This window comes from Vipera ursinii (genome assembly GCF_947247035.1).
Source record: "Vipera ursinii genome assembly, chromosome: 14".
NCBI lineage: Eukaryota > Metazoa > Chordata > Lepidosauria > Squamata > Viperidae > Vipera > Vipera ursinii.
The window spans coordinates 3,124,623-3,152,591 of record NC_139527.1 but is presented as its reverse complement, the minus strand read 5'-3'; the positions used below and the strand labels follow the sequence as shown (position 1 = coordinate 3,152,591).

Here is a 27,969-nt window from a genome sequence, read left to right as displayed (position 1 = left end):
TTAACCCCCTTCATATTTTCTCTGGGTCTTCTCTGGAGAGCTATGGCTCAGATGGTCGGGTGGCTAGTGAGGAAGGAAGCGTGAGACACACAACTGAGGGAGAAAACCTGGAGTCTTTTGAAGGTTTCTCCTGGAGGCCGCAGGATCCTTCTCTTTCTAGAGAGAAGATCCCTCTATCATTTCTCCTCTGCCCTCGTTTCCACCTGACCTCCTCCGGGGACAAGGCGACAGACCAGTTAAGGATGGAAGCGAGTCTTATGGATTTGGACGAGGAAGAAAGTGTCCTTTCCAGATTTTGCATAACGCTTAGCTGGTCTTCAAAAGGTCTGCAAGATCTGCTTCCTGGAACCCAGGCCTTGGGTCACCTGCTCTCCTGAATGAAAGAAAAGTGGTTTTCCCTGAACACTTTCCCATCTGAAGTGTAGCATTGCTGAAGGAAGGCAAGTCGCCATCACACTGCCTAGCCAGCCCCACGCTCTTCGTGTCAAGTAACCAGAAGCAAAACACAGAGAGAGAGACATGGGGCTTTACCCTCTGCCTTAAATTTTGACTCCTCTGGGGCCTCTTCAGGTCATACAGACTGAATGTCTCTTTCACAGTTGGCTCTCTGCCAGAAACCAGCAACCTCAAGATCCTAGCCCGGGAGTAGGCAACCTGGGCTCTTTGATGACTCGTGGACTTCAACTCCCAGAATTCCTGAGCCGGCATGGCTCAGGATGGAAACCTCTCCCTTTTCCCCTCAGCACGGCTGGCTCAGGAATTCTGGGAGTTGAAGTCCACGAGTCATCAAAGAGCCCAGGTTGCCTACCCCTGTCCTAGCCCTATGTGCAATTCAGGCAGTCCTCGATTTATGGCCACAGTTGAGACCGACATTTCCATCGCAAGATCGTTGTGGAGGGAGTTTTAGCTCACTTTACGACCTTTCCCGCCACAGCTGTTAAGTGAATCGTTCGGTCGTTAAGAGAACCTGGCTTCCCCCGTTGACTCGGCACGTCGGGAGCCAGATTAGAAGCTTACCAATGGCGATCACGTGACCCCCCCCAGGGCAGAGTGCAACCGTCATAAGTACGTGCCAGTTGCCGAGCGCCCGAATTTCGATCACATGACCCTGGCGATGCTGCCACGGTTGTGAGCGTGAAAGCCGGTCCTAAGCATTCAGTACCGTCGTCACTTCGAACGGCCATTAAACGAATGGATGTAAGTCGAGGACTGCCTATCGAAGGAAACCCAGACTGGAGTCTAACCAAAGCTGATGGGGGTCGGTGAAGAGGTCAAGGATACCCTTCCCTGTCAACGCAAAGAGATGGACAAGGGGGTCTGTAAACGCGAATCAAACCTCGCAGCTTGCGTGTCTGTGTGTCTGGGCATGTGATGTACGCAAAGGCCGAACGGCATTTTGGCAGGAGGTCGCCTGATGATCAGGGCTGGGGGAACCATCTGCCACCAGCTTCTCACAGCTTCCTTCCTGACACACACACACACACACACACACACACACACACACACACTCCATCGCCCACCCAACAGGAATAGGGGGAAACGGGGACTGCTCCCTTCCAATTAATTTTTCTTGAAAAAAGAAAACAGGCGGTTTCCTTCGGCCCCAGCCGGCTCAGAGCCCTGCTGCTGGAGCCTCAGCAGAAGCGAAGGCTGGGCACGACGCTTGGCTCTGTGGCCGCTGCTGCTGCTGCTGGTGAAGTTGCACGTCATTGTCTGGCTCCATTCCTTAGGATGTCTGTCCATCAGCTGCTGGTCGATGAGCCTCTGCATGTCATCCTACAGCCAGGAAGAGAATAACGGTTCAGGAGAAGACAGTGACGATGGAAGGGGGAGCGAGAGAGAGAGAGCAGGGGTCCACAACCCTTGGGCCGTGGCCCTATCAAGAACGCTGCAGAATTCTCGGAGAGCTTCAGCATTCGGACAAATCAGCCATCCACAGACCCATTGAGGTGAACCATGTTTACACATCATTCAAAAGAGACAACAAAGGAGGAAACTAGAAAGACCATAACACGTTCTTCTCCAGTAGCCAGCACCCATAGAGAAGCGGAGATTGATCCCAGACAAACAATCAAGCAGAAAATAACACCGTAATTAAAGAACTACCAAGGATAAAAAAACCCACCTCCACAAACGCTGGCAGGGCAAGTACTGTTTATAGACAGAACAAACCCCGCACTGTCCAGCAACATGGATGATGTTATTTAGTTGGGTAATGAAATGTCTGCAAGCAAGCAACCCAGCTCAGAGAACACCGAGGACTCCACAAATATTTCGCTTCTATTAAACAAGAGACAGGCCAGCCAAGTGACCAAGACGCATTTTTCAGATGAGGACCCAAGTGCGAAAGATATCTGGACGATAAGTTATTCGTGCCTTTCGACACGGACGAGGCACCCATAGTTTATAGGACATTTGCATTCCTTCCCTTCCAAAACAGAGGTTAGCTACCTACCTTCCCACGGGCAGTATCTATCTTGACACCGTGTTTCCGAAATTCGGCGTCTCAATGGCCAGCTTCTTGCCGTGCAATGTATGACCCATTTTCTACACAAGGGGTGGTTTTGAAGCGGGCAGGGGGAGGGTTCTTCCACCTCCCCCACTCTGAAATCCAACCGATGCCTCTTGTAGCAACATCTCAGCATCCCCAATAGTTTCCAAAGACAACAATTTGACCAGGAGGTCTCCAGGTCTCCTGCCTTGAGCAGGGTTGTTGAACTAGAAGACCTCTGAGGTCCTTCCTGCCGATGATTCTATAGTCTACGGTCTAATCCAGGGGTGGGGAACTAGGCGACTTTACGACCTGTGAGCTTCAACTCCCAGAATTCCTGGGCCGGCATGAATTCTGGGCGTTGAAGTCCACAAGTCGTCAAGTCGCCTAGTTGCCCACCCCTGTTCTAAACCTTGCCAGATTCTGCCCCGAAAGGATGAAGCGATAGCCGGGTGGGATGGGACAGGAGGTATGACACGGGAAAGGGAAGAAGCGGCGGGGAGGGGGCGCTCACCTTAAAGGCAGGAGGGGTGTACGACTAAAGCTGTCATTACGGGAAGTGATAAAGGCCACTAGATCAGAAACCAGAGAAGCCAAATAGTGAAAAGGCCTGAAGAAGCAAACTGGAAAGAGAAGAGAAAGAGAGAAATGACTTTCCAGGAGAAGAGGAGGAGAAGTTCAACCAGGAGAGTTGCGGGAGACGGGGACGGGAGCGCCCACTTGTGATGCCCCCCCCTTTGTGTATCAAGGGGAGGGGGGGTTGCACAAGGCCAAGCAGAGTTTGAGGGGCCACCTCAGAGTCTAGAAAGCAGCCACCAGTCCCAAGGGCTCAACTTCAAGCCTTGTAAGGGAAGAGAGGAGATGGCCTCTTGGGATCTGCTGGTTGGAAGGGAGGGACGCTAGAAGAGGAGGAACTGGGCGGCTGATATCCTTTGGAGGTCAGTTCTGCAGGTCGTCACCCCTAGGAAGAAGGACTTCAAGAAGAGCCCAACTCTCCTCCTCCTTCTCCTCTTCTTCCTCCTCCCCCTCCTCTTCCTCCTCCTGCTCCTCCTCCTCTTCTTCCCTGCAAACCCTACTGCCTTCTAGCACTGATGCTGTTTCCTAGTTGGGTCATGAAACATCTTCAAGAAAACAAGCCAGCTCAGAGAGCACCAAGCGCCCAACAGTCCTCCTCCTCCTCCTCATCATCTTCTTCTTCCTCCTCCCCCTCCTCTTCCTCCTCCTGCTCCTCCTCCTCTTCTTCCCTGCAAACCCTACTCCCCCTTCTAGCACTGACGCTGTTTCCTAGTTGGGTCATGAAACATCTTCAAGAAAACAAGTCAGCTCAGAGTCCTCCTCCTCCTCCTCCTCCTCCTCCTCCTCCTCCTCCCCCTCCTCCTCCTCCTCCCATAAGGGGGGTCAATGAATGTGTATCGTCCACAAATAAATGTACTGCGCCATTCAGCCTTGGAGAAACGAGGACCCTGTCTGGTCCTGCTGGAGCTGAATCTCTTGCCAGTTGGCCGGTGACATTTTGCAGGGATGTCAAGCCGTGATCCAAACCAGCTTTTCCTCCTTCAGAAGCCCTCTTTATGGGCTTTTACCCCCACCCCCCACCCCCCCGCAAGTGTCCCAAGCTGAGCCCCACCAAAGGGGAAGAGGGTTCGACTGTCTCTCCTCCATCCAAGCGTCTCAAAGGTTTCGTGAAACCCAGCTTACAGTGGGATCTAACAAAAGCTTGGAGGTTAAAGGAGAAAGGCTGGCCTCCCTCGCCTCTTTGCATTTGAAACCGTTTTTCTTGCCCCGACTTACGGTCTGATTGGATCGAAGAGAAGAAACCCGGGGAGGTAAAAGGGTGGAGAAAAAGACGTTTTTGAGACGTTCGCCCTGGTTCCCTCTACTTCCGGTCTCCTGGCAAGGGAGGCCTTTAGTTATCAAGCCCACGTGGCACTGCCCCACAAGAAGAACTCTAGGGGTTACGTGGACCTGGGCCTGGCTTCCTCTTCCTCCTACCTGCCAGGCTTCCAGCTGCTGCGAAAGATCAAGCTTCTGTTGAATGGCATCCAACAGCTGGCTGTTCAACGACATCATGTCCATCCTGCATTTGGCCAGCTCCATCTCAACGGCGTTCTTCCTGAAAGAAGCAAAACCAACGGTCACGCAACCATTAAGAGCCCTTTGGTTTCCAGTAAGCCTTTCGTCTCTTCCCACAAGTCAGCCTGGTTTAGGTGTCTGGCTGGGGAATATGAGAACTGCAATCCCAACCCATCTCTGGGGTGTCAGGCTTGGGAAAGCTGATCCAGATGGCTATTCTACCAAGCAACAGTGGTCATTCATGAAACTCTGATTTTTTTTTTAAAAAAAATAATAATAATATCTCTCTGCCTACGCAGCTGGGGCTGGCAGAACACAATCTCCATTGCAAATGTCTTTGCATTGCAAAAGGGGAAAAAAACTCATTTAAAAAAATTCCCTTCGCAGAATGAGTATTAAAGATTGGACTTGCTAAGTAGCCAGTTTCCATGGATACAGAAGAGTCAGTAACCTACACACAGCCTAAAATACCAGAAGCTTCCTGTTTTTCTGGCGTGGAACTCAGTAGCCAACAAATGTTCTCTGATCAGGCAACAGGGGGCAGCAACGAGTAGCTATTGGGACTTTCTTTTTTTCTTCCTTTCTGCCAACTGGACACTTTTGGCTGATCACAATCAGACCTGTGCTATGGGTCCATTATCAGAGGAAGAGAAAAGGAATAAAAGAGGGAGGGAGGGAGAGAAGGAGGGAAAGGGGGAGGAAGAGGAGGGAAAGGGGGAGGGAAAGAAGAAGGGAAAGGGAGAGGGAGGGAGAGGGAGAGGGAGGGAGAGGGAAAGGGAGAGAAGGGGAGGGAGGGAAAGGAAGAGAGAAGGAGGGAAAGGGAGGGAGAGGGAGAGGGAGAGGGAGGGAGAGCGAAGGAGGGAAAGAGAGGGAGGGAGAGGAGGGAAAGGGAGGGAGGGAAAGAAGGAGGGAAAGGGAGAGGAGGGGAGGGAGGGAAAGGGAGAGAGAAGGAGGGAAAGGGAGGGAGAGGGAGAGGGAGGGAGAGCGAAGGAGGGAAAGAGAGAGGGAGGGAGAGGAGGGAAAGGGAGGGAGGGAAAGAAGGAGGGAAAGGGAGAGGAGGGGAGGGAGGGAAAGGGAGAGAGAAGGAGAGAAAGAGAGAGGGAGGGAGGGAGAGAGAGAAGGAGGGAAAGGGAGAGGGAGGGAGGGAGGGAGACAGAGAAGAGAGAACCAAAGGGCCACAGGTGACCTCCAGTCCATCCACCTGTTCAAGACAGGAGACTTTATACCATTCCAAACAAGGGAACGGTTGCTGGAATTGGGTATGTGTAGTTTAATGAAGAGAAGGACGAGGGGGGACATGATAGCAGCCTTCCAGTATCTCAGGGGCTGCCCCAAAGAAGAGGGAGTCAAGCTATTCTCCAAAGCACCCGAAAGCAGGACAAGAAGCAACGGATGGAAACTCGTCAAGGAGAGAAGCAACCTGGAACTAAGGAGAAACTTCCTGACAGTTAGAACAACTAACCAGTGGAACAACCTGCCTCCAGAAGTTGTAGGAGCTCCATCACTGGAGGCTTTTAAGAAGAGACTGGATGGCCAACTGTCTGAAATGGTCTAGGGTTTCCTGCCTGAGCAGGGGGTTGGACTAGATGACCTCCAAGGTCCCTTCCAACTTTATATTATTATTATTATTATTAAATAGCTGTCCAGTCTATTTTTGAAAACTTCCAGAAAATTTCTCTTTACTTCTCTCTTTAACAAGCTTCCACCCGTTGCTTCTTGCCCTGCCTTCAGGTGTTTCAGAAAATAGGCTGGTCCCCTCTTCTTTGCGAGAGCCCCCACCCCTCAGATACTGGAAGACAACTATCATATCCCCCCCAAATGCTTCTCTTCGATAGGCTGGGCATCCTCAACGTCTTCCCAACGCCCAGCAAACTGATCAGCTTACTTCGAGATTGCGTCGTCTCGGTCTCTGATAGCCTTCAAGAGCTGCTCGCTCATCTCCTTATCGTCTACCGATCCCCGGAGCCGATCTCTTTCCTCTTTCAGCGACGTCATTTCTACGCTCAGCAGAGTCACCTGAGAAGACAAAATGGGGGGGGGGAGGAATTCAAGGCAAGGCTGCGGTTGTGGCTTTCGCACCAAGGCAAAAGGACACAGCCGTTCCATCTGGAGGTGTCCCTAGCAGGAGTTGGCGAATCGAGAAAGACCAGCCGATCTGCGCCACGCTTAAAACTCCAGGAAAAAAAAAAGAAAAATCTCCATGAATGGAGAAGCTGTTTGTTCAAAAAAAGGCATCTGGCTCCTTAGATGCTGCCGTTTGGGCCTTGGCTGAGGTTGGGTCGCTTCGCTGTGTTGTGTTGTGTTGATGTTTGGTTGAGGTTGTGCCCCACCTAAAGGAGCTGGTGGCTCCTGCTTGAACTACAAATGGAGACCTTTGTCCATCTTTAGCTGGCGCCTTAGACGCTTCTTCTGGCTTTGGTGGCAGATGTTCGAGCCACTCATCCAGATGTGGCTCGACGGACGCACAGTTTACCTGGGGCGGCCCTTGAAGACTGTTCAGATTTTTCCCAACTGGTGCAGAGTGGCTGGTTTGACTGACAGGTAGAAGTCAAGTCAGCAACGTAACTGTTGGGTTTCCCGGTACAAATCCAAAGTGCCCTTTATCACTTATAAAGCCCTTCAGGGCTCAATTCCGGATTATATTCAGGACCACCTGCGCCAGGTAAAATCGGGGAGAATCTTGACGCTGCCTATTAGTGGCTGGGTTCGTTATCCTTTTTTTTATTTTATTTTTTAATAATTTGGGGTTTCATGGCGGTGAGCGATTTTTATTTCTGCATTTAGGTATCTATTTACCTATCTGCTCTCTCTCTCTCTCGAAGACGAACGAAGGAAGAACTTCAAAAGAGCAACAGAGGAATATCCGTGGAGCTTAGGACTGCCCCTGACCTTCGATCATTTCGCCGAGACCTGAAGACCTGGCTCTTTGAGCTTTCCGGCCCAGGCTGAGTTTTAATTGGGGTATAATTTGGGTTTTATATTTTTTTAGGGATTTAATTTAATCTTTTTAATTATTCTTAATTTTTGTATCGATGTTTTATATACCCTGTAAACCACCCTGAGTCCTACGGGAAAGGGCGGTATATAAATTCAATAAAATTCAAATTCAAATTCAAATCCTTGCCCCATCCTTGCTTTACCTGGCTGTGAAGCTGCTGTAGCTCTTCTAGACTCTGCCTCAGTTTCCCCCGCTCGCCTTCCATTAATTCCCTCAGGGCTCTCGAATCCTCGCTCGTTTGCTTGATCTGTTCTTCCAAAGCGTCGTCGTCACTTCGCCGAGACCCCTGGAAAAAAAGGAATATAGAAGTCTTTTTACCCCGGGGGTGGGTGGGTGGGTAGTAGAGGTTTTGTCGAGGTTGACTCAAGAGGCACAACTTGAGAAAGAAGCAAAGGGAGCGAAGGGGTGGGGGTGGGGAATGGCTACGATTGGAATGCGTGGGGAGCTGGGAGGGAGAAAAGGAATTTTACGTGGGCCGGTGGGCAGCCTGAGAAAACCACTCGCAAACCCCTAAGTCAGAAGCGGAGAACTTTCGAAAGGGGCAGGGTGTTTTCCCGAAATAAAGTGCTTCAACTAGATTGGTGGAGTGGGGGGGGGGAATCTTAGAACTGGCTTTGCTTCTTCTGTACCACCCACCCACCCCCACCCACCCCCCGCAAGACCCCACTAACCGGGGAATCTGTGCCGTCAATCACGCTTTGGATCAGCCTCTTCAGTTCGCTGAGCGCAGCCCGCAGGCTGCCGGCCGGCACGTCTTTGGCTGATGAGGTTTCGGAAGACTCATCCATGGAAGAGTCGGTGGAGACGGCAGAATCCGCACTGTCGTTCCCCCGGAGGTGGGTGCACAAGTAGCGGACTTGGCAATAGGCCTCCCAAAGCTGCAGCCTCAACTGGGATAACAGAAAAAGAAAGAAGAAAGAAGAAAGAAAGAAAGAAAGAAAGAAAGAAAGAAAGAAAGAAAGAAAGAAAGAAAGAAAGAGAGAGAGAGAGAGAGAAAGAAAGAAAGAAAGAAAGAAAGAAAGAAAGAAAGAAAGAAAGAAAGAAAGAAAGAAAAAGAAAGAAAGAAAGAGAAAGAAAGAAAGAAAGAAAGAAACAGAAAGAAACAGAAAGAAAGAAAGAAAGAAAGAAAGAAAGAAAGAAAGAAAGAAAGAAAGAAAGAAAGAAAGAAAGAAAGAACAGTGGAGGGGGTCAGAAAACTACAATACCCATCTGATAAATTTCAAAGCCAGGATATAATTATGTACAGGTAGGCCTCGATTTACAAGAGTTCATTTAATGACACTTCCTTTTTTAGTACAATTTAGTACAATCAAAGCTCAGACCATGTGGGTGGGGCTTCAATGGCACCATAGTGGCTCCTCCTTCTCCTCCTCTTCATCTTCCTCCTCCGCCTCTTCCTCCTCCTCCTCCTCCTCTTCTCCTTCTCCTTCTCCTTCTCCTTCTCCTTCTCCCCTTCTCCTCCTTCTCCTCCTCCTCCTCCTCCTCCTCTTCTCCTTCTCCTTCTCCTTCTCCCCTTCTCCTCCTCCTCCTCCTCCTCCTCCTCCTCCTCCTCCTCCTCCTCCTCCTCCTGTTGGAATCTGACCAGCTTAAGAACATTCAGCTGAAGGAACCACCTAGAAGCCCAAGCCATTCACCAACGGTTGCGCAACTTCCAACGTTTTCTGGAGCCCACAGCATCCTACCTGTTCTCGCTCTTGTTCCAGCTCCTCTGCTTCCATGCTCTGTTCAATCTCCGACAGCAAAGACATCCTGGTGGAGTTGAAATCTTGGAGGCTTCGTTCCTCATTCAGCTCCTCCATCTTGACCTGCAGCTGCCGATACGACAGTCTCACCTCTTGAAGCTCCATCTGGCTTTGGTGCAACTGACAGGGTGAAAAGTTAGCCCAGAGAGAGAATTAACCAAGGTCCATCCGCCAGTGATTGAAACGCAACCCAGCTTGGCCTAGAATAGCTGTTGAAGGCCTCCTCCAGTGAACTTTTCAGGAAAAGGGCCAGGACCTCAGTGCAGTCTTGCTTAATTTAACTTATGTTGAATAAGTCATACTGCATGAATTAAATTCAATCCCAAAGATTACTCCTAGGGAATTTCAGTATACACACTTCGACCTACTATATCACGTGGAAAATTAGTTTGACAACAAATTTGGGGTCTTGGAGTGGACCCTCCTGATTTTAGAGGGAGACGATACTTCTGTGGTCTTGGGTTGAAGTAAACACCGCCAACCAACTAGGAAAATCCGTAAGACCTTAGATCCAGGAGGTAGAAGGATCGGCTTGCATTACTTGCAATGATCCAGAAATCTCAAGTGGGTTTTCATGGATTGGAAGAGGGGAGATACTTCAGAACAGAACAGAATAAGAGTTGGAAGGGACCTTGGAGGTCTTCTAGTCCAACCCCCTGCTCGAGCAGGAGATCCTATTACCATTTCAGACAAGTAGCTGTCCAGTCTCTTCTTGAAAGCCTCCAGTGATGGAGCACCCACAATTTTACTTTACTTTACTGTGGTTTATTTAGTGTTACCAGAGGAAAAAACACACATGAAGTACTCTGCATGTGTCCCAAATCTACTCCCTCCCTTTTTCTTGTGTCTCATCGTAGGGCTGAGATGGACCTCCAAAATTATTGAGACTCCCAAGGCAAAACCCTCTTTGGTCTCCTCCTCCTCCTCCTCCTCCTCCTCCTCCTCCTCCTCCTCCTCCTCCTTCTCCCACTGATGATGCTACCTAGTTGGGTCATGAAACATTTGCAAGAAAACAAGCCAGCTCAGAGACCACCAAGGACTGCTCAGTCCTCCTCCTCCTCCTCCTCCTCCTCTTCGCACTGATGATGCTACCTAGTTGGGTCATGAAATGTCTGCAAGAAAACAAGCCAGCTCAGAGACCATCAAGGCCTCCTCCTCCTCCTCCTCCTCCTCCTCCTCCTCCTTTCTGGGTCCCCTGCTTCCATTCCTACCTGCATGTCTTTTTCATGGCTTTGCCGTTCCAAAATTAAGACACGATCTTGAAGTTCCTCCACCGTCCCCTGGAGCAGGTTGTTCTCCTCCATCATGGCGCTGAGACGGCGCTCCAGGTCCTGCTTCCGATCCTTCAGCATCTTAATCTGAAAAAAAAGCAGGGGGTCCCAAGGTCAAGACCGAGCAAGCCCCCCCCCTCCGCTCTGGAGAAGAGAGGGATGCCTGGGCTCTGGAGAGGCTAGAAGAGAACGAACCTGGCAGAAAGAAGCCACACCTGTGGACACAGCCTGGAACTGACGGAGAGAGGAATGTGGGAAGAGAACGGAAGAAGGACTGGTCTCTCTCCCCAGGCTGACCCCCCCCCCTTTATGGAACTGGCTTGCGGAGTGGGAGGAATTTAAATTTGCGAGCTGGAATGTGCGTTGCCAAGCAAAGGAGAGGGAGGGAAAGAGGCCGGGCGCTCACTCTGTTCTCTGGAATTCCCGAGGGATTAAAAGATGAACTTGGGTTCCACGAAAGGTCACCGGGCTCTTTCCCCCTCCCCCCACCTGCCTGGTTCCTCTCCCGCCATCGGTCCCAAATACAAGGCCAACTGTTCCCTCCCTCCCTCCCTCTGGGAAAGGTCCTTTGTGGTTGTGTTCAGCCTGCACAAGGTGTGAGTGTGTGTGTGGGGGGGGGGAAAACCTCTGAGACAACATCATTTGTGGCTTCACATTGCTGAGAAGACCAGGCTGGCCCTGACAAAGTGGATTTGTGGGGGAGGGGGGAATAGAGTAGGGTAGGGTAGAATAGAATAGAATAGAATAGAATAGAATAGAATAGAATAGAATAGAATAGAATAGAATAGAATAGAATAGAATAGAATAGAATAGAATAGAATAGTGGAATGAAGAATAGAATAGAATTAGAATTAGAATTAGAATTAGAATTAGAATTAGAATTAGAATTAGAATTAGAATTAGAATTAGGAATGGAATGGGCCTTGGAGGTCTTCTAGTCCAACCCTCCTGCTCAGGGAGATTCTGAGAGTTACAAGAGACGTTTTCTCGAGCTATTAGGCATAGAATTGTCTTGCATTACAGAAGTTTTTTGTGTGTGTGTCTTTGTATATAAATCTGTATGTGGGAATATGCATGTGTGCTTTCTTGGGTGTGCATGCACCTATATAATACACACAAATATACATAGGTGTGTGTGAACGTGTAATGTGTACGGGTAAATGTGAAAGTGCGTTTGTGTGTATATACGTATGAATGTACATGTAAACATGTACACACACATCCACACACTTCTGTCTACCTGGGTGTGCTCACCCACCCACGTGCGTCTTTGTTAGGGTAGGAGCCAGATTAGAGAAATTCCAATCATGGAAGTTGCTTAACCGCTGTTGCAATATTGTGCAGCGTAGGCAACATTTTTGGCCCAGCTGGTAAGCAGAATTTTCCCCTTCTCTCTCTGCCATGATAAGACACCGCCGTTTCCAGCAAGAAACGTAAGCAGGAATGTCCCTGGAAGTTGGAGAAAGGGGGGTCGCCCAAACTTACCCCGCTTCCTGCTTCCCTAACGTCTAAGATACGTCTAAATGTACATTTAGGTGTACATTTGTTCCCAGGTCAGGCATGAGATAAGGCGTCAAAAGTCCCCCAAACGAAGGGAGAGAGAGAGAGAGAGAGAGAGAGAGAGAGAGAGAGAGAGAGAGAGAGAGAGAGAGAGGAGAGAGAGATACAAGAAAAGAAAAGCTGGGGAAAAATAAGACAGCTTAACAACTGCGAGATGGAACTTACTCAAGAACCTGACATGGCATTAAAAATTTGAATTCTATTCATCAAAAGAAGGTGACTTTGGCTCCTGGGCCAGCAGCTTCGAATAGGGTACCTAACGCAGGTAGTCCCTGATTTATAACCATTTGTTTAGGGACTCTTTGAAGTTACAACAGCACTGGGAAAAAGCGACTGATCGCCGTTCTCCACCCTTATGACCGTTGCAGCATCCCCACGGCCCCGCGACCAACATTCAGACGCTTGGCAACGGGTTCGCGTTTACGACGCTTGCAGGGTCCCAGGACCACGTGATCCCCTTTTACTACCTTCTGACGTGCAACGTCCACCGGGAAGCCAGGTTCGCTTAAACAACCGTGTTACTAACTTCACCACTGCCACGGTCCGTTTAAGAACCGCGGCCAGGAAGGTGGCAAAATGGGGCAGAACTCACTTAACTAACTGCCTTGCTATCTGTGCCTGAAATTCAGAGCCCACTTGGAAATAAAGGTCACGCTTGAAAGTGTCCCCATTTTAGTGTGGGCTTCTTCACTTTCCCAGCTTCAGCGAGAGGCCCACCGTCTTCCGTGTTGCATTTCTCTCCTCGCACCTCGGGAATTTAAGAAAGATTTCCCACGTGAAAATCTTCCTGAGATTTGGTGAAGTGAGACACATCTCTCAATACTAATTACGCAGAAGCCCAGGGGGGAAGTTAGCAACTCTCTTGGGGGGCTGAAACGAGACAAAAATCTGTTTTTTTAAAAAAAATAAAATATGGCGGTGAGATTTGAATGGGGACTTCCAAACCAATTGACTCAAGTCTGATTCAATTAAAGGGAAAAAAAAAAAAGCATTTCCTTCGGTCCAAAGAGTGTGGCCACTTTCTTCTGGTTTTCGGCAAAGCTCCGCCGTAGCGAACAATCGGTTTCCTTAATGACCGGTGTTGGTTTAACAGCTGTGACGTTCGCACTTATGATCTCCAAATTCACTTAACGGCTGCTGCAAGAAAATCGTCAAACCAACTCGGTCCCCGACCATTATGACCCTAATGGCCGGGCTCCTTTAAGGTCATAACTTGAGGACTGCCTGTAGAGATTTCTAAGAAGAGTCTCAGATTTCCACCCCCCCGCCCCAGCTAATTCCACATGGATACGTTTCCCCATCCTAAAATTCTGAAACTCCAGAGACTTTGAAAACTTCCAAAGGATTTTCACGAGAGCAAAGCCTGATGGGAATTTCCTCAAAGCATCCCGCTGACCATGCAGGATGGCGAATGTCATGGATCCCATGGGCTTGATCCTAGCTGGCAAAGAGGTTTTGTGAGCGAGCGCGATAAAAGACGGTGTGCTTTAGAGACGGCAGGCGTGTTTCATGTACGTTGCACGTGAATGATTCTCCCAGCACCCCATTTGCAGACCAGTGAGAGACGAAGAAGCCGAGAAATCAGACAGCCGCAGAAGAGGATGGAAATAACGCATGCAAACGTGGGATGTGATGACATGCAATTCAAGCCTTGTGAAAATATTCATACTTACTTCCAAGATTTGCTGCTCCAATACGAGGAAGATGGGGAAGGAGGAAGGAAGGTTAAAAATGGGACAATTAGGGTTAAGGAAATGGGGGTGGGGGGTGGGGAGCAAGCAATTGGTAAACCTAAGGCAGGGAACCGAAAGATGCTTTTTTTCCTGTTTTTCTTTGATGACGTTTTGCTCCTCATCCCAGAAGCTTCTTCAGTTCCACCTGAATTGTGGAGAATGGGAGGATTTTCACTCCGTTTCCCACCATCCAGTCGGATCTGAAGAAGCTTCTGGGATGAGAAGCGAAACGTTTTCAAAGAAAAACAAGAAAGTCCCCTTGCCTTGTGAAAAAGCTCCTTCGGGACAATTATGACCTGGATGACTTGAGAATCTCCATCGACGTGAAGGAAGGGAAACATCTCAACTATCTTGTCTTCCTCTTCTCTGGAAAGACCTCTGATGGACAACTCAAACATTATATAGGCACTCTGAGATATTTCCCAGGTTCGCTGCCCTAGTTCAAGTTCTCTCGGTTTTAAGCACCTGGGGAATTCTTCCAACACATTATATCCGCAATGGTTTTGAGGATTTCAACGCATGCTTTTCATTCAAAACTTTTTTGAAGGCAGAAATGGGATGGGGGGAAAAAACCAGTGAATCAAATTCATATTTAACCCTGTGTAAGGAATAAACTGTAAGTGACAGGACGTCCAGCGTTATCCACCACTGATTCTTCAACTTTTATTTCCTTTTTTTGGGTTAAAAAAGAATGTCAAAGAAACAGTGGCAGATAACATTTGTCGTGTTGAATTATCCCGTGTGGAATTGTCTGTGGTGACAGTTCCAAAACACCAATTCGCTGTGGTGAGATGGCCGCAGCAAGATGGCCGTGGTGAATTAGACGTGGCAGGATCGCTCTGGCGAGGTGGCCACGACGAATTGGCCGTAGCGAGTTGTCCTAGACCAGGGGCAGGCAACCTGGGCTCTTTTATGACTCATGGACTTGAACTCCCAGAATTCCTGAGCCAGCACCCTTTCTCCTCAGCATGGCTGGCTCAGGAATTCTGGGAGTTGAAGTCCATGAGTCATAAAAGAGCCAAGGTTGCCTACCCCTGTCCTAGACCCTTTTCAAAGGCAACTTCAGAAAAAGCTTCTCTAACCTGGAGGCCTCCGAACTGTGGAGGACTGGCTTGGAATTCTGGGAAATGAAGTTCCCTTCCATTGAGAGACCATCGCTATAGAGTACAATTGCCCAAGACTGCCCAACCCTGAAGGACTCACCTCTGCTTGAAGGCTCTCAAGTCGTACTATGTGCTGGTTGGTGGATGACCTCTTCTCCCTGAAGTCCTCTTGGAGGACATGAACCTGTGTGGAGAGCTTTCGCTCCGCTTCTGACGCCTGCAATATGAGAAGATGCCATAATTTCAATTCACCTTTAATGGAGCCAGGCCTGCAGTTTGCTAATAGCACTAACCAACCTTGGCGGATGTTGAAAAACTAAATTGGGTTGGATGTAGTTAATATTTGGATGAGAATTCAATAGGAAATCCAGGCAGTGTGTCGAAAGAAAGAAAGAAAGAAAGAAAGAAAGAAAGAAAGAAAGAAAGAAAGAAAGAAAGAAAGAAAGAAAGAAAGAGAAAGAAAGAAAGAAAGAAAGAAAGAAAGAGAAAGAGAAGGAGGGAGGTTCGGAGGGAGGAAGGAAGGAAGGTAGTTGATGGAGGGGAGGGAGGGAGGGAGGAAGAAAGAAGAAAGGAAGGAAAAGAAAGAAGGCTGAGGAATTCTGGGAGTTGAAGTCCGCAAGTCATAAAAGGGCCAAGTTTGAAGACCCCTGGTGTAGGGTCTCCTGCTTGAGCAGGGGGTTGGACTGGAAGACCTCCAAGGTCCCTTCCAACTCTGTTAGTCTTCGAACTTGGAAAAAATCCGTACTCTGTATAGCGTTCAGGTATATTATTAACCCAAGAGACAGGGACACCCTTAGCATTTTTGCAGAGTCATTTCTCTGTGGGCTTTGGATCTCAGAGAATGGGGGGGGGTCCCTCGTCTGTGACTTTTGAAAACCATTTGATGGTCCACGTTCTGCCCATGCGCCCAGCTGCGTATTATTATTATCGGGAAGGACGCCCAGGATAGAAAGCAAGAGAGAGGCAGAGACTTTCTAGATAACTCCCAGTCGTTTCAGACGTCACTGCGGTGTCTCCCTCATTATCACCAGGCTCACGGTAATGGCCCAGTGGAAAAGGGAGGGGGGAAGCCCCCCCAAAAAACCCCCTCAAAACCAGGAACCACCACCGGGTTACCATGGCAACAGCAGCTGCCCAGGAGACAATGATGTACCGTTGCCTAGCGACTGGTGACGAGGGCCTTTGAGCAGCGGCCGGTCTTGACGTCGTTTGAAGATTGATCATCCCCGGTGAAGATCAAGCCCAGCACGATCTGAGCCGTTCCGATGTGCCGAATGCGGGAGGCAGGATGCAAGTCATGCAGCCGGCCTTGGGGGAAGGGAGGGGAGGCAGAGGGAAGGGAAGCAGACGTGCCCGCCTTGATTTATCGCCATGAATCCGGGCTCGGAATTACTAATCAAGCTGCTTCTTAAGGGAGCCGCCCCTGATTTAATACCCGTTTCGGACCGTGGTGGTTTTAAGTGGATGGCTGCGGATGTTAACGTGAAGAATGCAATTGTTTATAGTGGATCTGGCTTCCTCCGTTGATTTCGTTGGTCAGAAGAGAGCTGGGAAAGTCGCAAATGGGGACCACACATCCCTGGGAAGCTATAACTGTCGTAAATACAGGGCCTATCCCACTCACTCAAGCGCACCCCCAACACACACACACACACACAGACACACACTCCAAGGGTGTAAGGAGTCTTTATTGAAGCTTCCAAGCCTTAATTGTATTGCCCAGCAGTTCCCTGTGCCAGGAGCAGCTTAACCCCAATGAGTTCCATATAGGCTACTCAAATGAAGCCAATGCTAGTCCTCAAGGCAAAGGCAAGTCTGGTCCACTAAGCCAGGGGTCCCTGGATCAGTACTGGGCTGCGGCATGCCAGCAACCAGTCCACACAAACAAGCAAAACCCCATCCTTGGGATGCAGGCATCACACAAAACCAGGCGCTCTTCGGTCCATGGAAAGACCTCTCTCCACGGAACCGGTGATCCCTGGTGCCCGAAAGGTTGGGGACCTCTGCACTAGGCCAAGGCAAGTTCCCAAGACAAAAGGCGAGTCCGTAAGACAAAGGCAAGCCAAGGAAAACAGCTGGAGAGACACAATTCGAAGTTCAAGGCAAGAACACACAGCAAGAAAACTGGGAACATGTCATTCCCAGCACCGCCTCCATCTGTCTGCTGTGCTAAACCACCAAAATACGGAGTTTCGAGCGCGCATAGAACTTGTGTTACTACCAAGACCAGTAAGTGGTGATGCTCCTCAGTGTTCATGTGAACAGAACCAGAATTGGTTGAGAATTCTCTATTAGGGTCATCCCAGCTTGCTCCATCAGGAACCAAGGTATGTTTGCTGAAGGATCTGGAGATCCAGAAGAAAGCGAAGAGCTGGGCCACTCTCAGCAGTCAAGAACTGCACCCTGGTAGTCACCGCTGGGTGAGTGAGGATCATCTAAACCAGCTTTCCCTATCAGAGTCCCCTATAAGTGTTGGGATAGCAATAGCACTTAGACTTATATACCGCTTCACAGTGCTTTACAGTTTACAGAGTCAGCATTATTGCCTCCAAACAATCTGGCTCCTCATTTTACCCACCTCGGAAGGATGGAAGGCTGAATCCACCTTGAGCCTGTTCAGGATCGAACTGCTGGCAGTGGGCAGAATTGGCCTGTAATTCTGCATTCTAACCACTGTGCCACCACAGCTCTTAAAACTCCTAGAATCCCCAATACAGGCCCCAGGCTGGGGGCAGCTACACGTAAAGCAACTGCCGAGCCTGAACAATAGACCTCATTCCATTGACCAGTGTGTCTCAACCTTGGGGACTTTAAGATGGGTGGCCTTCAACTCCCAGAATTCCCCAGCCAGCACAGCAAGGGGAAGCCCACCCATCTTAAACCTGATACAGACAAACACAACTAGGACAATCCAGAAACGGTTGCGGCGAGTTCTCCTTGCTTAAGAGATGCCAACCGCTTTGGAAGTTCTACCAGCTCTCCTGTCCTTCAAGATACTTGTGCCTTTGTTTGCTACCATTTAATCTCCCTCGTTTGATCCTCCCTTCAAATGCGAGCTTGTTAGCAGAGGAACAAGCTGGCCGGTCCATCTGGACCTCAGATTAAACCAAGAAGCTGCACAGACAATATGTGGTGCTAGTCAGCTGCAGGATTATCACTCAGCATCGGGGCTGCTAGCACATGGCTAACCTGGCAGGAGATTAGGGAAGCTACTGTAAGTAATGTTGAGGTTTCTGGTGAGAAACCGTCGTGCCCCCACCACCACAACCTTTCTTTGTAAAAACATCCAGTTTCATCCAATTTTAAGTGGAACTCGTAAGTCCAGGACTACGTGCGTGGAACTGAGAAAAAAAAACAACCCAAAATGGAGTAGCTTTTAAGAGCTGGCTTCAGTACAGTGCTCCATTCCCTCCAAGGCTAGCTTTGGAGCTACGGGGCCGTTTGAGCTATTTCTGCAGGTTCAAACTGGCACCGGCTGTTTTCTGAGACTAGCCAAGGCTACAGAAGCGTAAAAATCCGAGGCGGTACCGTGGAAAACATTTTGAGATGAGTTCCTCTCAGGCAAGCTGGCTTGGAAGCAATAAAGCTGGCCCCGGAAATACCCAGCGACTCCAGATAAGGAGATTTATTTATTTTTTTATCGTAGGACAGGTGAGGAAGAGTCGCAGGAGACAGCTGTATGTATAACAAAACAGCGAGCAAATGCCCAGGGCTTTTTTCTCAACTGCAAATGGTCCTTGCCTTACAACCACAATAGGGAGCAGGAAATCCGTCGTTAATCAGGGCAGATATGAAGGGAGGCACTGGGTGACCGCATCTTTCCTCCCCCTCCCTCAATGGCTGTTAAGCAAAGAACTGCGGACGCTAATTGAGATATTGTGTGAGCGAGATTTGCAACCTTCTCTGCAACTTCCTCATTGACTTTGATTTATTTATTTATTTATTTTATTTTAATTCCATTTATATCCCGCCCTTCTCCGAAGACTCAGGGCGGCTTACAAGCTTAGCAGTAGCCTTCATTCTATGTATATGCCTGCTTGTTAGGGCTTTCACACACACACCCCAAGCGGCATTATTACAAAGTCAGCTTAATTGCCCCCAACAATCTGGGTCCTCATTTTACCTACCTGGGAAGGATGGAAGGCTGAGTCAACCTTGAGCCTGGTGGGACTCGAACCTGCACTGATTGCAGGCAGCTGGTGTTACTTAAGGAGGCATTAGCCCACTGCTCCACCTGGGAAACACGCAAAGCGGGGGACCCACGTGCCCAAATCATGGTCATGTGACCGGCAAGGGGGGGGCACTTGACAGTCATAAGTGCAAGGACTGATCACACAAGTCCCGTTTTTCCAGCGTAGCTTTTGAAGGGTTGCTTAAATAAATAGTCGTAAGTCAAGGACCGGTTTTCCAGGCAGCCCACAACTCGCAACCCCCCCGACAACCGTTTGGAGTTGCGACAGGACTGGAAAAGCTGACTTAGGACCGTTTTTCGCCCTTGCAACCGTCGCCTGCTATCCCAACGGTCCCGGGATCAAAATTCAGCTGCTTGGCAACTGACTCACGTTTAGGATGGCGGGGATGTCCCGGAGTCCCCTTTAGGGATTTTTCGACAAGCCAGATTCCACTTAACAACCGTGTTACGAGTGGTACCACCGCAGTGGTTCACTTCACAACGGTGGCCAAAAGGGCTCACTTTGCAATTGTTGCCCCATTTGTAACAACCGACATTTGGGACTCAACGCTGGTGGTAAGTCTCCCTGTATCTGCCGTTTCCGAAGAGGAAGCAGACAGTCTGGAGCAGGGGGTCTTCCAACTTGGCCCTTTGATGACTGGTGGACTTCAGCTCCCAGAATTCCTCAGCCAGGCACGCGTGCCTGGCTGAGGAATTCTGGGAGTTGAAGTCCACCAGTCATCAAAGGGCCAAGTTGGAAGAGCCCTGACCTGGAGAGATTCTTGTAATACAGGTGATCAGCAATAAAGACACCTATTAGACCCATTCTCTGGGTTGTTCCAGTGGCTTGTCCCTGACATTGGGCCTGGCTAATACATGGATACGGCCATTGTGGTCGTCGGTTGAGGACTAGCGTACAAACTCCTCCCCGTCACAAGGCCTCAGGCTGTTCCTCAGCACCTGCAAGCAAGCCCGCCACATCGGCAGGGGCCCTCCTTTCCCCTCCCCGCGGCCGGAGGCCCTCCCTCACCTTGCTGAGCTGATCCAAGAGTCTTTGGTTCTGCTCAGATAGTTCCTGGACCGCCCGCGTCTTCTCCCGATCGGCTTCCCGGAGGTGGACCTGTTGCTTCTCCAGCTCATCCTGCAGCTGCTTGACGTCGCTCTCCAGCTCCGAGACGCGGCCTTCCCACTCGCCCTCCTTGTTCTCGAAGCGTCGCCTCAGCTCGTGTTTCTCTTGTTCCAGGTGCTGCGTCAGGAAAGGGGAAAAGGAAGGCGTGAGCCGCGTGGCAGTGTGTGTCCCGGACTTACAACCGTTCGTTTAGTGACCGTTTCAAGTTACGACGGCACAGAAAGAAGCAACTTGTGACCGTTTTTACCCTGAAGACCGTTGCAGCATCCCCAGGGTTGCCTGATCAAAATTCAGACCCTTGGCAGCTGACTCGTACGTACGACGGTTGCAGCGTCCTGGGGTCATGTTGATCCCCTTTTGCGACCCAAGCCAATGGGAAAGCCAGATTCACTTAACAACCGTGTGACTAAGTTAGCGACCGCAGCCATTTGCTTAACGATTGTGGCCAGAAAGGAGCAACGGATGGAAACCAATCAAGGAGAGAAGCAACCTGGAATTAAGGAGAAACAATTAACCAGTGGAACGACCTGCCTCCAGAAGTTGTGGGTGCTCCAACACCAGGTTTTTAAGAAGAGGCCGGACAGCCATTTGTGCAGAACAGTATAATGGTTGGACTAGAAGACCTCCAAGGTCCCTTCCAACTCTGTCATTCTGTTAGTCTTCACACCTAAGTATTCCTCTTCTGCTAGGGCTTTTCAAGATTTTACTAAATTGTTAGCAGGGAGCACAGGTGAACGAAGGATCATATTTGAGAAGACAGAAACATTATTTCTGTTCTTCGGGCATCTCCTTCCTTTTCCATACGAAGTACTGGCACACCAGGTTTGTTTGCTTTGGGGGTAGCATTTTGTGTGACTCCAGGAGGATTCTAGTCCTCCCTTAAGGCATAAAAACTGGCTGGGTGACTTTGGCCCAATCCCTCCCTCTCTCTCTCAGCCCTGTTGTGGGTGGAGAAAATAGGAGGAGGAAGGAATATTATCTATATTTGCTGCCTTGAGTTGCGTATAAAAATGATAAAGGCAAGATAGAAAAAAAAAAGATCTAATAAAAATACATAAATTAGGTCGGTTCCCCGAATGAGTTATTTATAAAAACAATAAAGATGGGATACATTTTATTTTATTTATTTTATTTTAATTCCATTTATATCCCGCCCTTCTCCGAAGACTCAGGGCGGCTTACAAGCTTAGCAGTAGCCTTCATTCTGTGTATATGCCTGCTTGTTAGGGCTTTCGCCCCCCCCCCAAGCAGCATTATTACAAAGTCAGCTTAATTGCCCCCAACAATCTGGGTCCTCATTTTACATACCTGGGAAGGATGGAAGGCTGAGTCAACCTTGAGCCTGGTGGGACTCGAACCTGCACTGATGGCAGGCAGCTGGTGTTACTTAAGGAGGCATCAGCCCACTGCTCCACCATACATGCATATATACATACCTATATACACAGACTTTTTGAATGTGACAGTCCTCTCTTAACCTTAAGGGCAAACAAACTGGAAACTCTTGTTTTCAAAAATGGGCTTTTAAAAAATAAAATAAAATTAAGGACAGAGACTTAATTTTCCATTGCAGCCTGTTGCTGGGTTGTTTGCTTCGGAATTGCAAATCTGTTCGGAAGGCTTGTTCCAGGGCATAAAAAAGTGCAGAAAATCCCCCGGCGGGCTGCCTTTTCAAAGAGATCAGCGGAGAAGCTGTTTACAAAAAAACAACAACGCTTGGTTGCTTTTGAATGCCAAAATGTTATTTTCTCAACGCTGGAGGTTTGAATGGAGCCTTCAGTGCAGCAACACTGGGTTCCAGGCAGGCAAGAATTAAGCCCATTTTATATAAATCGGGTAGAATGTGGTGTGTGTGTGTGTGTGTGTGTGTGTGTGTGTGGTGGTGGGGAAGCAGAGGAACCCAGCTTCAGATCGACAGATGGAAGCCTAGGGAATAAAGGACATTTTGAGCTTTTGCAACAGAACAAACAGGCTAGGCTGATAGAAAACAAGATAGGAGGAAAGTACTGAATTTGAAGAGAAGCTTGGCAATCGATGGCAGAAAGAGGCCCGCCCGGTGTAGAGGGATAGGAAAGCTGGAGGTTCATCTTTGAAGAACGCTGCGTTTGGCATTTCTTCCCTAAGAAAGGGTTGGATTAGATAGCCTCCAAGGATCCCTGAAATTCTCTGGTTCGGATTCATCATTGCACAAGAGTAAACATGACTGGAATAGGCTACATGAACACCATTGTTACGATGTGCATGGATGGAAACCAGTCAAGGAGACAACCGCTCTAGAACTAAGGAGAAATTTCCTGAGAGTGAGAACAATTAACCAGTGGGACGGGTTTTCTCCAGAAGTTGTGGTTGGCCCAACACTGGAAGTTTGAAAGGATGGACCCAGCCATTTTAATTTAATAATAATTTAATAATTTAATTTGTATACCGCCCTTCTCCCGAAGGACTCAGGGCGGTGAACAGGGCAATACATAATAAAAAAAACAGGATACAAAAATTAAAAAGTGATTAAACAACTATGCCCGTAGTAATTGATACATATTAAAAATTAAAACTAATTATAAAAAAACCCAACCCCATCCCGTCAGACCAGGCCAGCTTGTTCAAAAAAGAAGGTTTTGAGATTGCGCCGGAAGGAGCAAGGGTCGGGGGCCATCCGGAGCTCGACCGGTAAGCGGTTCCATAGGTCTGGCGCGCCCACAGAGAACGCCCTCCCCCTGGGGGCCACCAATCGGCATTCTTTGATCGGAGGCACCCTGAGGAGGCCCTCTCTGTGGGAGCGCACTGGACTGAGGGAAGTTGACGCCGGCCGCAGGTGTTGCCGTAGGTAATCCGGACCCATGCCATGAAGGGCTTTGTAAGTCATCACTAACACCTTGAACCTTTGTCCAGAATGGTATAAAATCTCCTGCTTGAGCAGGGGTGGGTGGGTTTGGACTAGAAGACCTTCAAGGTCTCTTCTTGTTATTCTCTTCTTAAGGATCAGGTAGACTTCCCCGGCACTACCCTTGAGGGTATATATGTGTCCGTCATTCATAGATGCTTGCATAGCGGTTGCATTCAGGCATCTGTGAAATTTAATGTTCTGGCTTGAGGGCCCTCAAACAGCAAAGCTTGGAACAAAGCTTTGAAGTCCGATCGATCAATAAGCATGGAGGACAAGTAACGCCGCTGAACATGTCGTCGTGATTTGGGAGCTGTTTGTGTCAGCCCATTTGCAGTCTTCTGCAACCTTCGCTTACTTACCATCAACCCCTTCGCAGTGTAGGTATGCGGTGAAGGCTATGGGCAGTTGTGGGCAACTCTATTTGTCAAATTTCTATAATTAAGCAAGGCAGTTGTTATCATATCACCCCTCCTTCTCTTCACTAGACTAGACACATACTCAGTTCCCTCAATCGTGCAGCATTATGGTTTAACTTCCAGATTTCTCATTGTTTTTACTGCTCTTCTCTGCCCTAGGGTGTCGGCATCCGTTTTGTATCATGGTGACGAAAACTGGATGCAGAATTCCAAGTGTGGCCTTCCCAAGGCCTTGTAAAGTGGTATCAGCCCTTCTTGTGGTCTTGAAACTATCCCTCTGTTGATGCAGCCTAGGACTGCGTTGGCTTTTTTGGCAGCTGCAGCACACGGCTGGCTCATCCTTAAGCCGTGATCCAATAAGATACCTAGATTCCTCTCAACGTCAGTGCTCCCAAACCTCTGGTGCTCCAAAACTTTTTTATTTGGCCTGGGGCCCTGAGGTGGTGGCACAGCACAGGGGGGGGGGTTGCTGAGGGAGTACAAAGACCTCATCCCCATCCTGTCCATCTCGTAGCTCTCTTGGTTTCGGTATAGATTTTTAACTGATATGGTTTTAATTTGTTCGTGTTTTAATTATTTTTACCTGTTTTATAACTTGCATGCTGGCCAAAGTCATCTTGCAGGGGAGATGGAGGGGCATAAAAATGTAATAAGTCAATACAATTTTTCATTGGATGTCTAGTTGGTACTTGCTTAGCACCAAGGATAGTAGGCGAAAGAAGAGTCCTACCAAACTACGAAAGCCATGAAACTACGAAAGCTTTGCCGGGTTCATCTTGTAGTAAGCTCTGGTTTGTTAGGCTCAGATAGGAACAGATCTAAATAGTATAGTATCAAAGACCGTAAATTTGTTACAGAATGGCTTTGGTCAAACCCCCAGTACCCAATGGACAACAGTACTACTTAACTATGAAAACTTCACTGGGCTCACCTCGTAGTAAGTTTGTTCAACTCAGATCTCAACAACCCAAACTGGCCTAAGTCACAACGATAAGCCATCCATCATGGTTTAGATGTCATTAGGGCTGGGTTCACACATAACATTAACTCACTACACAACATACCGAAGCTTCGTATAAGCTGTGGATTCTATGAATAGAATCGCTTGCTTAATCCATGTAAGTCCAGTTTTAATTGCTCGGCTTTCCACCTAGAGCTGCACTGTTTGAGTTGGGCAGCTTTATAAGTCTTAACAATAAAATATTTTTCAGGCAACTGGTAATCAGTGAAATCTGTATTGCTTCTGTATTATTTCCAGAAGGGTTGAAATTTGAATTTTTAGCGTATTTGAACAGGGTTGTTGACGTTTCAGCCTGAAACATGCAATAGCTGTTGCTGGTCAGCATTGACAGTCTACATCAGGGGTCTTCAAACTTGGCCCTTTTATGACTTGTGGACTTCAACTCCCAGAATTCCTAAGCCAGAGTGCCTGGCTGAGGAATTCTGGGAGTTGAAGTCCACAAGTCATCAAAGGGCCAAGTTTGAAGACCCCCCTGGTTCATATCACATAGACTGAGGACTTCAATGGGGAGGAGGGGAGTCCCAGGTCCCCAAAGTATCAGACTTTGACCTGGGATCCAATATCCTAAACAGGCCAAGAAGAAAATCCAGCCAAGCCCCAAATGCTCAATGCCCAGGAGGAGAAACCAGTATTGATCCACAATCGATGGGAAAAGTCCTGTTTCTACTTTACCGAATCCAACAGGTCACACAAGCTCAACAGTTCAACATTCAAGTTCACCCAAGGCTGAAATTGGTTTACCAAAAAGGCCTGGTTCACAGAAATCACCCAATCTTGCTTTAGCCTCGTTTGGTACCCTCTGCAAATCCAGGAAATTGGATTCAGTTTACCCCTGAGTAACAGTCGGGTAAATACAGGCATAAGGGGGAGATGTGGGCCTGTTTAATGTAACCGCCGTCCCTTTAAATAGTCTGGCATTTCCCACCCCACCCCAGATGAAACAATTGCAACTCCCATAATTCCCAACCAGCTTGGGCCTTGAGGAATTGTGCTCTCCGCACACCTGAGAAGAACTGGAGCACCAAACGTATTTCCTTCTTCCTCTGGCTTTCCTGCACGTGACATTCAATCAATCCTGGTTTGCCGGCCTCTAAACCTCCCGGCTTGTTTCTAAAGCTCTGCTTAGAGGAAGCGGAATCCCACCCTCTCCAGGCCCAGCCTCTTTCCACCCCTAAATCAAGCTTTCCGAGGTGTGTCAATCCTCCGACACTTTCCCCAGCCTGGGGCTCTGGACATCATGTCCCATGACCCCCCCTCCCACCCGCTCCATGTGAAACGTGGCTACAAATGCCGGGAGCTGCAGTCCCAAGCCCGCGGGAAAGGGCTGCTCTAGAGGAGCGGAAGGCCAAACGGGTGTGCGCGGGGATTTAATTTAATTTAATTTGATTTGATTGAATTTATACACCGCCCTTTCCCGAAGGACTCAGGGCGGTTTACAGGGTATAATTTTTAAAACAGGGTCGCCCTCAACAGGGTCGCCCTCAACAGGGTTGCCCTCAACCTTGGAGAGACGCTCTCTGCACATGGTCAGAGGGAGCACCCCAGGGCTCCTCCAGAGGGGAAGGCCGTCCCATCCTCCCCAGCCGCCGAGTCCTGAGTCACCACCGCCTGGGCCTGCCAAGCCTCACCTCCAGCTTCTCGGTCAGCTCCTTGTACATGCGCTCGTACTGGCGGCTCAGGTCCTGGTTGCGCTCCAGCAAGGCTTTGCCCAGCCGGGCGGCCAGCACCAAGTCTTTCTCCTTCTGCCTCATCAACGACACCAGCTCCGGCTCGGCTGGCGACGCCGCCGCCGAGCCCTGCGGCTCGGCCTGGCCGGGCCCTTCCCCGGCCGAGGCCAGCAGGGCCAGCTCCTCCTCCAGCGCCAGCTCCAGCTCGCCGCCCACGGCCGGCGGAGAAGAAGCCGCCGCCGCCGCCGCCGGAGGAAGAAGAACCGCCGGCCCGGCGAGGTGCGCAGCCGGCCCGCCCGTCTCTTGGCCGGCCGTCGGGAGCGGCTGGGCCGGCGCGGCGCTTGCCGGGCTCTCCATGCGGCGGGCGCTGTCCAGCTCGGAAGGTGCTGAAAGGGGCCCCGCCAAGCAGAAGGCGGACATGGCCGGGCCCCGGGCCACTCCAGGCGCGGCAGCGGCAGCGGCGGCCGAGGAGGAGGAGGAGGGAGCCCGCAGCGGGCCGCCCTCGGGCCGCTCGCCTGTCCTCCCGGCTCCTGGTCCTCCGCCGCCGCCGCCGCCGCCGCTGCAAGGGCAGGGGCCGCCTACGCCCGCTGGGACCGCCGCCTCCGCAGCCCGGCGCTCTCAAGGCGAGCCGGGAGCCCGGCCGGGGCTGGAGGGCAGCGGGCCGTTGCTGCTGCTGCTGCGGGGGCCGGGGATGGATCTGCTGCTGCTGCTGCTGCCGGCGGCCCCGCTTGGCAGCCCCGCGCGCCGAGCCCCATCGCCGCCGGAGCGCCGGCCAAACATCGCGCGGACGCGGGAAGCTCGCAAAGCCGGCGGCGGCGGCGGCGGCGGAGGGGCGGCCGGCTCCTCCAAACCCCCCCCTCCGGAAGCCCGTGACGCCAGAGAACACCTGTTCGGCCGACGGCTCTGATTGGTCGAGACGGGTGTCTCCACGGTCACGCCCACAGGTGTTGCGCCTCCCCCCCCCCAGGCTTAACCCCCGCCCGTCCCGGTTGGCACCCGAACATTCGCGCTGGCCTGTTGGGTGAGGAGGGCTCAACCCGATCCCGGCTGTTCTTTGGGGAGAGAAGAAAGCAAGGTCCCCGGTGGAAAAGGCCTGGGAAGGGCAATGAAGTGCTAGGCCAGCCTCAACCGTGAGAATTTTAAGACTTCGACTCCCAGAATCCCCCAGCCAGCCTGCTTTAAGACGTGTGGACTGCAATTCCCAAAATTCCCCAGCCAATGTGCTTTAAGACGTGTAGACTGCAATTCCCAAAATTCCCCAGCCAACGTGCTTTAAGACGTGTAGACTGCAATTCCCAGAATTCCCCAGCCAACGTGCTTTAAGACGTGTAGATTTCAATTCCCAGAATTTCCCAACCAGCCTGGGAAAAATCTGGGAGTCGAAGTCCACGCATCTTAAAGTTGTCAAGGTTGAGAAAGGTTGAGAAACACCAACATGTTTAACCCAGTTAGTGTATTGACTTGTTTTCTGATTTTATACAATCCATTCAACCAAAAGCCAGCTTCAGAGCTGGGAGCCCCCCAAGACACGCTACTTCCCTAAATTGATAAATAACAGTTGAGATTAAACTCAACCGGGATTAGCCATTTGGCTAATGCAGCCTACTCAGTGAATGCACCTCAAGTTATTTAATGCTCATTTTTTTTTATTCTTCAGGCATGAAAAAGTATTTATCCCCAAATTTAGGGCTGGAGGTAAATTCATACATG

General features: G+C 49.8%; 1 protein-coding gene across 2 annotated transcripts; it reads right to left on the bottom strand.

The window, feature by feature from the left end:
• Positions 1-1,547: 1,547 nt before the first annotated feature.
• Positions 1,548-26,679, bottom strand: BICDL1 (BICD family like cargo adaptor 1; the record flags this gene model as incomplete). Of its 2 annotated transcripts, none has more annotated exons than XM_083373556.1 (10): positions 1,548-1,776; positions 4,484-4,604; positions 6,450-6,580; positions 7,705-7,848; positions 8,234-8,452; positions 9,245-9,424; positions 10,516-10,662; positions 15,072-15,188; positions 20,173-20,388; positions 26,221-26,679. In XM_083373556.1, 10 exons carry the CDS (start codon positions 26,677-26,679, stop codon positions 1,561-1,563), a joined length of 1,950 nt encoding a protein of 649 aa, XP_083229682.1. In that variant the 3' UTR covers positions 1,548-1,560. The 2 variants fall into 2 exon arrangements, with proteins under 2 accessions (XP_083229682.1, XP_083229683.1); XM_083373557.1 differs by having other exon boundaries at positions 8,234-8,440.
• Between the last annotated feature and the right edge of the window lie 1,290 nt (positions 26,680-27,969).